Here is a 12,092-nt window from a genome sequence, read left to right as displayed (position 1 = left end):
CTGGGGGGTGCCTGGCGACAGCCTGCTGAGCCACTGGGGGTGGAGAGGGGGAGGCCAGCGACCAGGAAATGCTGAGTGAGCTGGGGGAGGGAGTTCAGGGGTTAAAAGCCATGGGTCGGGGCTGAAGTTTCAGCGCTGGGAGCTGGAGAGAGAAGCTAGAGGTTCAGAGAGGGGGGTGGGAACCTGCAGAGGTGGGGAGAGATGGGACGCACAGAAAAGAAACTAAGGTTGAGCCCAAGCGTGGGGACAGCCTCGAGAAAGGGGTCAGAAAGAGTGGTTGGCAGGCTCCGGAGGAGGGGCGCCAGACGTGGGCCTGCAGCCAGGGCCCAGCTCGCTGGACAGCAGAGGCAGGGGGGAGCCTCCTTGGGGGAGGGGCAGCAAGCCGGGGCCCAGGGTGTGTGTGTGCAACCCCCGCCCGCCTTGTTACTGCACCCCACCGAGGGTGGAACTGAGGAGGGGGCCGTCCAGGGTCAGGGCGTGCAGAGTGAGCGAGCTGAGGGCGAGATGCAAGGCTGGAAACGCGGGAGCGAGAGATTTCAGACTCCGGTTCAGACCAGCCCTCTCAGCGCCCCTCTGACTTCTCAGGCCCTGTCTGCCCTGCACCCCCAACCCAGAGCCACCATGTGGACCCTGGCTGCTGTGGTGGCCTCCCTGACGGTGGCCTTGTCAAAAGGTAAGAATGCGTGGGGGCGGGGGCGCGGTGTCCACTCCGACAATGGTGGGAGGGGTCGGCCGGGAGGGGGCGTGGGAGCCGCGAGCCCCGCCCCCTCGCCCACTCATAGCCGGGTTCTTCGGGGACAGCCCTGAGGGCTTCCTGCTTGTCCCTGTGTGACCTGGTTTCCCGGCTGAGGCCAGCCCTCTGACCCCAGCTCCTTTCCCTCTGGCCCCAAACCCCTCCCTGGATGTCCCAGCTCTGCACTGACCCGCAGCTCCTCAAATGCCCTCCCACCAAACCGTCCTGATCTGAGGTTTCAGAAGGAGAAAGGTGGGGGGGGCACACAAGAAACAGGTGCATTGTGCCCCTGTCGTTTTCACCTGTGAAATGGGGTCTCTCCAGTACTTCCCACGAAGGGTCCTTGCACTCGGTGCACGGCAGAGAAGAGACTGGAAAGTTCTTCGTTTGTTTATTGGTAGTAACTCTCTTCATCCTCAGTCCCTTCCAGAACCTTCTAATGTGCTCTTCCTTTAAGCCCTGGGCTGACCCCAATTCTACATGACCCCAACCAAAGTGGACCCCTGAAGAGTCCTCTCCTCCCACTGACGCTGCTGTCCCCTGTCCCATTCATTCATCCTGGTCTTTCCTTCAGTCACCGCATTCACCTGGCCCTGGGGCCCCAGGCTCCGTGCTGTGTGCTGTAGGAGCCGACAGGTAGTGCTCTCGGCCCCGAGCCTGGCAGGGGCAGAGGCAGGCGTTGTTCAATTGCCCAAATAATTAGTTAATAACCACTTAGAACCCTGATGGGGGGTGAAGTCTTCAAGGAGTTGAGCCAGAGCCTGGAGATGTCAGGGCAGTTCCTGGCCTGCAAGAATCCCCTAGGGACTGGGTCTTTGAGCCAAGACTTGAAGGAGGGCTCCCAGGTGCCTGGCACCTGGCACCATCCTTGGCCTGAGGTGGGGTGGTTTCTCTCCTTTGGCAACGCTCCCAGGACTCGCGTGCCCTGGGCCAGGATAGGAGCACACACGCCCCACCATAGGGCCTCCCCAACACCTGCCCAGCACTGTAACCACTTCCGTCTCACTGCCAGAAACTCAAACTCAGAGCATCCTGCCCACAAAACACCTGCACTGCCCAGGTCAGTCAGGACTCTAATCAGGGCTGTCTGTCTGTCTGCCATTTCCTCAGGCTTGAGGCCCTGCAAACCACCTTTTTAATTTTTTTTTTTTATTTTTAATTTGACCAGAAAGAGAAAGAAAAGGTGAGAAAGCAAGTTGCCGGGTCCGGGACTCGAACCAGGGTAGACCATGTGGGAGTCCAGCACCCTAACCACCATGCCACCTGACAACATCGAGCTAATGGCTTTAAAATGAGCTCTTTTTTTTTTTCTGTTTCTGAGTCAAAAAGCACATTAAAAAGTAAACTTTATTTTACAGTTCTGAGGGGGAAATAGCTTCCTTTACCACAAGTAGAAGGTAAGGAAAAGCAAATCATGCACAACCACAAAACAACGTGTTCATGGGGCTGGGCCTCCTACCGTGGCCAGTTCTCGCCCTGAACGCCCCGAAACAGCACATAGGACAGCTTAGTAAAGGTTAGGCTGCCTGCTGAAGGCTTCTGCTGCTTCCAGGTGTGCAAAGGTGAGCTCAGTGAAGATCGGAGAGGGCAAGTCTTTAAAAGTTCGTGGACATCACTGTGAGATTTTATCCTCCACCACATCAGGATTAAAAGAGAATTAGGCGGGGGAGCCGCAGTTAGCGTAATGGCGAGCGCACGCGCTCTATAGCAAAAAGAAAAAAGAGAGAGAGAGAAAGAGAATTAGGCGGGGGCCAGCAGGTGGCATGGAGGTTAAGGTGGCTGGATTCCACATGGCCAGCTGCATGGTTGGAGCCCTGGACCTGGAGGGCTTGAAAAACAGGCCAGGCGTGTGCACATGCATGCCTGAAATCCCTAGAGAATGGAGGAAAAGGGATTGCAATGTGGCCCCTCCCCCAGGGGATGATTTCTCACCTCTCTCTCTCTCTTTTATCTCTCTCTGGCGAGCACACATGCCCAATAGGAAGAAAAAAAAAACATTGGGACCAGCAGTTGGCATAATGGCTATGTTGCTGAACTCCCATATAGCCGACTGTGGTTCAAGTTCCGGACCCGGTGGCTTAAACTCACACCGGGCACATGTGCGTGCATGCCCAAGATCCTGAGAGGAGAATGGAAGAGAAGGGATTGTGGTGTGGCCACCTCCCCCCCGGGGGGGGGGGGATTTCTCACTTTCTGTCTCTCTGTCTCTTTCTGTCTTTCTGGCGAGCACACGTGCCCTATAGCAAAAACTTCTCCAAAAAAAGGAAAAAAATCGATATTAAAAAAAGAAAATCATAAGATGACTCAATTTCCACATGCGCAATTTACTGTGGGTCTTTTTTATTTTTTTTTAATTATTTAGGTGGCGTGGTGGTTGGGATGCTCGACTCCCATATGGCTGGCAGTGAGTCAAGTCCCAGACCTAGTGGCTTGCTTTCTCACTTCCCCTCTCTTTCTTTCTCTCTGATAAAATTAAAATATACTACTAATAATAATAAACAAAAGTAAAAATGAATAATTATCTTTTGACAGAATTATTTATGTTTATTGTTATTTTAAAACTCACTGTAGGGCACATACTTAGCAGAGAGAGAGGAAGTGAGAAAGCAAACCACCAGGTCTGGGCCTTGAGCTGCTGTCGGCCATGTGGGAATCCAGTGCCCTAACCACCATAGCACCCTGCTGGCCCTGCAACTTAGTGTTACTATGCCGTAACTCTGTGTCAGTGTCACCTAGAAAGAGCTCGTGCTACCAACGGCTCTTGTTCCTAACTTTGGGGGTGTGTATGTGGGGAAGCTGGCCCAGGGGAGAAGGGCCTCCTCGTTGTGGCTAATAACCGGTAGTTATTATAACAGGAGCTATTAGCCATGCCGTGTGCCAGCAGCCGGGCTGCACGCCTGAAGTGCAGGATCCGACTGAGCCCTGTAACTGCCGTGGAGGTGAACTGGTCCTTTTCCTCCTCGACAGCTTGGGACATGGAGGCTGTCAGGTGATGAGATCGCGTGGTCCGGCGTGGTCAGGGGTGGGCTGTCGGCGTCTCCCGTGCCAGTGCAGTGCGTGATCACATAGGATTATTTACCAACCTACTGTGTGCCCGTCACTGTGCTGGGTGTTGGGTATGAGGAACTACCGAGTAAGGTAGTTGAGGTTCCTGTGGGCAATTAGGTTCCTACAGTCATGGTGGGGAGATTAGGGCTGCTCCATGGGCCAGTGGTTAAGGAAGCCAGATCCCACATGGCCAGCCGTGGTTCGAATCCCAGCCCTGGCAGCTTGAAACACATGCTGGGCGCATGTGCATACATGCTCACAACCAGGACAGGATGGGAACCAGCAGTTAGCGTAATGGCTATGTCACTGGACTCCCACGTGGTCGACCGCGGTTTGCGTCCCGGACCCAGTGGGTTAAAACTCATGCTGGGCGCGTGTGCGTGCGTGCCCAAGATCCCAAGAGGAGAATGGAGGAGAAGGGATTGCGGCGTGGCCATCCCCCCTGGGGGGTGATTCCTCGCTTTCTGTCTCTATGTCTCTCTCTGTCTGTCTGGCGAGCGCACACACCCTATAGCGAAAAACTACTCCAAAAAAAACCCAGGACAGGATGGAGACATGGAAGAGAAGGGACCGTGGCATGCCCATGCCCCAGGGAGAAGTGCTTTCTCTCTCTCTCTAGTTCATTCTGGAGATGCACATACCCTCTAGCAAAACATTTTTTAAGTGCAAAGATTTAAAAAACCGTAAATGTCGGCAAATATAAAGGGAAGCAGTGGTGGTCGCTGTGTGATGGAAGTCAGCTGGGAATGTATAATAAGGGTGACTGAGGAAAGGGGCGCCCGATAGCCAGGGAACCCCTCTCTGAAGAGACACCTGAGCCGGGCCATGGCCACCGGGAGCTGCTGAGCGTTGAGACATGGCTGGCGTGACTGAGGAGTGGCCTTTCTTCATTAAATGTTCTAATAAATGCGAACAGCCTCCCGTGCTTAGTGGGTACCATACCGGACAGTGTGAGTCTAGAGAAAGCACCGTCCAGAGGGAGGAGACAGCAAGTGGGAAGGACTGCTGTGTTGGAGAATGGGTCCATGCGGCTGGGACGAGGAGTCAAGCGAGAGGGGCAGGAGCTAGCCGGATTACGCAGAGCCCTACAGGAAGCTCTCAGGCTTATTTCAAGGGAAGCCAACCTGGGAATGACATGGCCAGAATTTCTTTGTTCAGAGATTCCTTGGGCTCCTTTGAGAAAACTGGAGACGCAAAAGTAGAGGCATTTAAGATGTTATGTAGGGGCCAGCCAGTGATGTGGTGGCTGAGACGCTGCCTTCCACGATTTCAGTCCTGGACTCAACCTAGCAGCTCGAGAATCACGCTGGGCATGCGTGTGTGCGTTCCCAGAATCCCAAGAGGAGAATGGAAGAGAAAGAACTGCAGCATGGCCATCTCCCCTGGGAGGTGACTTCTCCATTTCCCTCTCTCTGTCTCTCTCTCTGGTGAGCGCACACACCCTATAACAAAAATCTTAAATGTGTGTGTGTGTGTGTGTGTGTTATTGTAGTCATTGGGCAAGAAGGCGGCCTTGGGGCAAGGTGGTGGCAGAGGAGCCGGAGAGGACTGAGTGTTTAGGAGGTGAACCCAACAGCACTTGGTTGTGAGTGAAGGAAAGATGACTCCTAGGTTTGGGGCTGAGCCCTGAGGTGAGCGAGACTGGAAGGAGCGGTCTTGGTTGAGAGAGATCAAGTTGGGGCTACAAAACTGAAGATGCACTGGGACATTCGGGTTGACAGTGCTCGAGTCTTGAGCTTAAGGGAAGAGTTCTGGCCTGGAGATGTGACCTGTAGTGGCAGCCTGTGGTGGTACTTCAAGCCACACGGGTGCTCAGTGAACGCACGTGTGTCGTAAGGATGGATGGTCAGAGATGACCCAGGGAGATATCCCCGTCCGTTTCACTTCCTCTTCCAGAAATCCACCTCCATGGTAGAATGATAGAGAAAGCATTGTGGGAAAAAGCTCCGGCCTCTGCTTTCCCTCTGGAAACATCCTCAATCTACGAACTTTTTCCTTTTTTCCTTTTTTTTTGAGAGAGGTTTTTGCTATAGGGTGCATGCACTCATGAGAGAATGGCCACACCGCAATCCCTTCTCCCCCATTCTCTTCTTGGGATTTTGAGCATGCATGCACATGCGCCTGGTGTGAGTTTTAAGCCGCTGGGTCCAGGACTCAAACCGTCGGCAACTGCACGGGAGTCCAGTGATGAAACCACTATGCCATCTACTGGTCCCTGCACCCTCTTTTCTAAATCCCCAATGGAGGGTTTGCTCATCCGTGGAAAAGACCTTCAGCTCTTTGCCCTGACTCATCTCTGCAGGATAAGAACCGGCAACTCCCAGAGGCCTACAAGTGAATCGTTACTCCCTGGTCACCCAGGGCAATATCCGGACCCTTTCCCCAAGCCCAGGAGACACAAACGACTCCGGCCTCCTCCTCATCCTGGGTTCTCTAACCGTTTCTCCTCTTCATCAGGCATCTCGCGGGAGCACCCCAAGATTCTCAACGGCACTGACGGAGCCAATGGTTTCCTACCAGGTGGCTACACCTGCCTGCCCCACTCCCAGCCCTGGCAGGCGGCCCTGCTAGTGCAAGGGCGGCTACTCTGTGGGGGAGTCCTGGTCCACCCCAAGTGGGTCCTCACGGCAGCACACTGTCTGAAAGAGTATGTGGGGACCAGGGAGCATAGGTGAATGCGGGCCTGGGGTGGTGGGGTGGGCTCCAGGTTGGGCATGGGCGTGGGGCAAGAAGGAAGGCTGCGGTGGAGATCCAGGAGTTGGGTGTGGGGATAGTCAGAGGACGTGCCTTGGGTGGGACTGAATTTGAGGATGGGGAAAGAGATGTGTTTGTAGACGAGGAGGGTGGGGCGAGGAAGAAGCTGGGGCTGGTGCGGGTGGAGAGGAGCCTTCCTCTCCCCTAACCATCCCCTTTCTGTGCCCGCAGTGAGTACAGAGTTTACCTGGGCAAGCACGCACTGGGGCGTGTGGAGACCGGCGAGCAGGTGAGGGAGGTAGCCCGCTCTCTCCCCCACCCTCAGTACCGGATCAGCCCCACCCACATGAACCATGACCACGACATCATGCTTCTGGAGCTGCAGTCCCCGGTCCAGCTCACAGGCTACGTCCGTGTCCTGCCCCTTTCCCACGAGGACTGCTTCCCCCCTGGCACCTGCTGTCGGGTGTCTGGCTGGGGCACCACCACCAGCCCCCAGGGTATGCACCCACGCAGGTGACCTGAGGCCTCACAGGAGTGGCCAGGGAGACCTAGGCAAACATGGGAGGGAAGGTTGTACATTACATATGTCAGGGATGTGTGTGTGTGTGTGTATAAATACATAACATACATTATACGTCTCAGGGATGTGTGTGTGTGTGTGTGTGTGTGTATAAATGCATAATGTACTTACATATATCAGGGATGTGTGTGTGTATAAATACATAACATACATTATATGTCTCGGGGATGTGTGTGTGTGTATATAAATGCATAGTGTTCCTTCTATATGTCAGGGATATGTGTGTGTGTGTGTGTGTGTGTGTGTATAAATGCATGATGTTCCTTATATACAGGGATGTGTGTGTGTGTGTGTGTGTGTGTGTATAAATGCATAATGCTCCTTATACACAGGGATGTGTGTGTGTGTGTGTGTGTATAAATGCATCATGCTCCTTATACACAGGGATGTGTGTGTGTGTGTATAAATGCATAATGTTCCTTATATACAGGTGTGTGTGTGTGTGTGTGTGTGTGTGTGTGTATAAATACGTACCATCTAATCTATGCTGTAGACCAGCAGTCCCCAGTCTCTCTAGCACCAGGGACTGATTCCCTGAAAGACAGTTTCCCCAGGCTAGGGAGGGCGTGATTCAGGATGATTGGGGTGCATTACGTTTCTCGGGCACCTCGTTTCTGTCATCGTTGCATTGTCATGTACAATGAAGTGATGATGCGACTCGCCGTGTCGCAGAATCAGCGGGAGCACTGAGCTTGCTTTCCTGCAAAGGCGGTCCCATCTGGGGCTCCTGTGAAATCCCAGTGCCACTGCCCACCTGACAGAAGGAGGAGCTCGGGCACTAATGCACGCGATGGGGAGCGGCTGTAAATACAGAGGAAGCTTCGCTCCTAACCTGCTGCTCACCTCCGACTGTGCGGCCCAGGTCCTAACAGGCCACAGTCATGGCCCAGGGTCAGGGAGCCCCGCTGTGTATTACATATGTTACATATTATATGTAACATAGCTATAAATATATTTCATGTATTATACTTGCATTAATTCTATAAATTAAATGCATATTATAGAGTATAAATTTTACAAATTATATATGTACTATAAATATATATCCTATAAATTAATTACAAATATTTTCTATCTTATACATTACATAATATTTTATATATTGTACAAATATCTTTATTTAAACATGTATTTACATAGTATATGTGGTCTGTAAATTATAAAAATATAATTTTTTTATGTTTTATAACTTACAAAATACATTAATATACTAAATATAATGTAAGTGAATATAGCCTTTATATATATTCTACAAAGGGTCTTCAAAAATTCATGGAAACTGCAAATTCTGGAAAAAACCTGCATAGATTTCACAAGTTTTGAAACAAAATAAACTCGTAATTCTGTTCTCCACAAACTTTTTGAAGCCCTTTTGTATATAATGAATATAAAGTTGATAAACAGGAGCGCTTTGTGTCTCCTTACCCATCGCTAGCCCTTCCCAGTCTTTTTTTGTTTGCTTTTTTTTTTTGTAGGTTTTGCCATAGAGCGTGTGCACTCACCAGGGAGGAACAGAGAGTGACAGTGAGAGGGACAGTGAAAGTCGCCCCCAGAGGGCATGGCCACACCTCAGTCCGTTCCGCCCATTCTCCTCCTGAGATTTAGGGCATGCACACACATGTGCCCAGCATGATTTTCAAGCAGCCAGGTTCGGGATTTGAAGCACGGTCGGCCATATTGGAGTCCAGCCCCTTACCCCCCAAGCCACTTGCTGGCCCCAACTCCTCCCGGTCTTATTTATTTCCATATCTTTCTCCCAGCAACTCTCCTTTCCCCTCCCAGCCCTCCACATCCCTCCGTGCCGCCCCGGTGCTCCTGTCTCCAGTCCTCACTCCATGTCTGTCCCGTGCCTTCTAGCTCCCACCCTCACCACCCCCTGCACAGCACAGATGCCCTTAGACCTTCTCTCTTTCCTCCTCCCCAGTAAGTTACCCCCAAACCCTGCAGTGTGCCAACATCCAGCTGCGCTCGGATGAGGAGTGTCGCCAGGTGTACCCCGGGAAGATCACGCGCAACATGCTGTGTGCCGGCACCAAGGAGGGTGGCAAGGACTCCTGCGAGGTGAGGCCAGGGTCAGGCCAGGGTCGGGAGTGGCCCCAGACCAGGGCGTTCCCATCCAGCAAGGAGGCAGGTGGGTGCTGGGGGGAAGGGTTTGCTTCCAGCCTCCCTGTAAGCTGAGGTGTCCTCTAGCGTAGCGGGTCAAGACACGAAGGAGAAACTAAGAATGACAAATGTAACTCATGGAAGCCCCCCAGCTTTGGACGCCTGTGCTGAGATGCATAAAGGTTGGGGTTCCTTCAGTTGCAAGTGACAGAAACCCAACTCAAACCAGCATAAGCAAAACACTGGCTTTTATAACTAACACTCCGAGGTGGCTGGCTGCAGGCACAGACGCATCCAGGTGTGCACCTCATGTTTTGGAATCCTGTCTCCCTCTCCCTCTCAGTCCCTCGCTGAGGGGGAGCGGCTGTAAATACAGAGGAAGCTTCGCTCCTAACCTGCTGCTCACCTCCGACTGTGCGGCCCAGGTCCTAACAGGCCACAGTCATGGCCCAGGGTCAGGGAGCCCCGCTGTGTATTACATATGTTACATATTATATGTAACATAGCTATAAATATATTTCATGTATTATACTTGCATTAATTCTATAAATTAAATGCATATTATAGAGTATAAATTTTACAAATTATATATGTACTATAAATATATATCCTATAAATTAATTACAAATATTTTCTATCTTATACATTACATAATATTTTATATATTGTACAAATATCTTTATTTAAACATGTATTTACATAGTATATGTGGTCTGTAAATTATAAAAATATAATTTTTTTATGTTTTATAACTTACAAAATACATTAATATACTAAATATAATGTAAGTGAATATAGCCTTTATATATATTCTACAAAGGGTCTTCAAAAATTCATGGAAACTGCAAATTCTGGAAAAAACCTGCATAGATTTCACAAGTTTTGAAACAAAATAAACTCGTAATTCTGTTCTCCACAAACTTTTTGAAGCCCTTTTGTATATAATGAATATAAAGTTGATAAACAGGAGCGCTTTGTGTCTCCTTACCCATCGCTAGCCCTTCCCAGTCTTTTTTTGTTTGCTTTTTTTTTTGTAGGTTTTGCCATAGAGCGTGTGCACTCACCAGGGAGGAACAGAGAGTGACAGTGAGAGGGACAGTGAAAGTCGCCCCCAGAGGGCATGGCCACACCTCAGTCCGTTCCGCCCATTCTCCTCCTGAGATTTAGGGCATGCACACACATGTGCCCAGCATGATTTTCAAGCAGCCAGGTTCGGGATTTGAAGCACGGTCGGCCATATTGGAGTCCAGCCCCTTAACCCCCAAGCCACTTGCTGGCCCCAACTCCTCCCGGTCTTATTTATTTCCATATCTTTCTCCCAGCAACTCTCCTTTCCCCTCCCAGCCCTCCACATCCCTCCGTGCCGCCCCGGTGCTCCTGTCTCCAGTCCTCACTCCATGTCTGTCCCGTGCCTTCTAGCTCCCACCCTCACCACCCCCTGCACAGCACAGATGCCCTTAGACCTTCTCTCTTTCCTCCTCCCCAGTAAGTTACCCCCAAACCCTGCAGTGTGCCAACATCCAGCTGCGCTCGGATGAGGAGTGTCGCCAGGTGTACCCCGGGAAGATCACGCGCAACATGCTGTGTGCCGGCACCAAGGAGGGTGGCAAGGACTCCTGCGAGGTGAGGCCAGGGTCAGGCCAGGGTCGGGAGTGGCCCCAGACCAGGGCGTTCCCATCCAGCAAGGAGGCAGGTGGGTGCTGGGGGGAAGGGTTTGCTTCCAGCCTCCCTGTAAGCTGAGGTGTCCTCTAGCGTAGCGGGTCAAGACACGAAGGAGAAACTAAGAATGACAAATGTAACTCATGGAAGCCCCCCAGCTTTGGACGCCTGTGCTGAGATGCATAAAGGTTGGGGTTCCTTCAGTTGCAAGTGACAGAAACCCAACTCAAACCAGCATAAGCAAAACACTGGCTTTTATAACTAACACTCCGAGGTGGCTGGCTGCAGGCACAGACGCATCCAGGTGTGCACCTCATGTTTTGGAATCCTGTCTCCCTCTCCCTCTCAGTCCCTCGCTCTCTCATTTTGGCTTCATTCTCAGCTAGGCACTTCCCATGCCAGGGCAAGATGGCCCCAGCGTGGGGCTTCCCTCCTCTGCTCGAAGTGCCTCCCCCCAGCAGTAGTCGGGTGTCTTCAGCATGAGTCTCTCTAGGCCGGCCTAAGTCCTGTGTTCCGACCCGTCGCTCTGGGCAGAGCCGTGATGGGTCATGTCTGGGTCACATGGCTAGCTGTGGGAAATGGGAAGGGGACCAGCGCATGGATTGAGAGTAGGAATAGGTAGTTCTCCAAATGAAGAAAGATCAGAAAGATAAGGGACAATGGCTACTCCATGGGAAAACAACAAAATATAGGAAAAACCCACAACCCCTGTAAAATAAAGGAAGCGACCGCGATTGAGTCTTGGCTTGTGAGGAAGAGTATGCTAATGAGTCCACGATGTGCACCCCACCTCTGTCCCTCGTGAGGCCCTCACCTCTCTCTCCGCCCCCCCACAGGGTGATTCTGGGGGCCCCCTGGTCTGTAACGGAACACTCCATGGCATAATCTCCTGGGGAGACTTCCCGTGCGGGCAGCCTGACCGGCCTGGCGTCTACACTCGAGTGTCCCAGTACGTTCCATGGATCCACGAGACGATACGAAAGCACAAAACCGAGGAGCAGAAATGGACGAGAGACCCACAGTGACAGTGGGACCTGGTCACCCACACCTCCCTCCCAGCACGCCCTCACTCGGCTTACTCGGACTAGGCCACCCTATTCCCAGCCTGCTCCTGCTGAGCCAGCCAAGCTCTCAGACACGCTCGGTCCCACTGGACATTCAACACGTGACGAGCATTCAGGCGCTGCTGGCTCTGTGGTCCCCCAGATGTTGCACCCCTTAAAATCCCATAACCTGATGTTGCAACCCAGTCAACGCCCAGTCTCCCACCTG

The 12,092-nt window shown here is 52.0% G+C and overlaps 1 protein-coding gene across 3 annotated transcripts; it reads left to right on the top strand.

Moving 5' to 3' along the window:
• Nucleotides 1-621: 621 nt before the first annotated feature.
• Nucleotides 622-11,845, top strand: KLK13 (kallikrein related peptidase 13). 3 transcript variants are annotated; one of them, XM_027770370.1, is made up of 5 exons: nt 622-673; nt 6,239-6,428; nt 6,707-6,975; nt 8,983-9,119; nt 11,657-11,845. In XM_027770370.1, exons 1-5 carry the CDS (start codon nt 622-624, stop codon nt 11,843-11,845), a joined length of 837 nt encoding a protein of 278 aa, XP_027626171.1. The 3 variants fall into 3 exon arrangements, with proteins under 3 accessions (XP_027626171.1, XP_027626172.1, XP_006144733.1); XM_027770371.1 differs by having other exon boundaries at nt 6,239-6,432; nt 6,711-6,756; XM_006144671.1 differs by having other exon boundaries at nt 6,239-6,432; nt 6,711-6,975.
• Nucleotides 11,846-12,092: the final 247 nt, after the last annotated feature.

This window comes from Tupaia chinensis, unplaced genomic scaffold, assembly GCF_000334495.1.
Source record: "Tupaia chinensis unplaced genomic scaffold, TupChi_1.0 Scaffold000129_1, whole genome shotgun sequence".
In the NCBI taxonomy this organism is placed as follows: domain Eukaryota; kingdom Metazoa; phylum Chordata; class Mammalia; order Scandentia; family Tupaiidae; genus Tupaia; species Tupaia belangeri.
Note: the sequence above shows the minus strand (reverse complement) of the source record. Positions and strands in the feature narration are given on the sequence as shown.

Bases quoted from the DNA above. Each gene is read 5' to 3' on its own strand.
- KLK13 (XM_027770370.1), top strand. From the start codon at position 622: ATGTGGACCCTGGCTGCTGTGGTGGCCTCCCTGACGGTGGCCTTGTCA. The intron at 6,429-6,706 runs GTATGTGGGGAC...CTGTGCCCGCAG, and splicing joins GCAGCACACTGTCTGAAAGA to TGAGTACAGAGTTTACCTGG. The intron at 9,120-11,656 runs GTGAGGCCAGGG...GCCCCCCCACAG, and splicing joins GTGGCAAGGACTCCTGCGAG to GGTGATTCTGGGGGCCCCCT.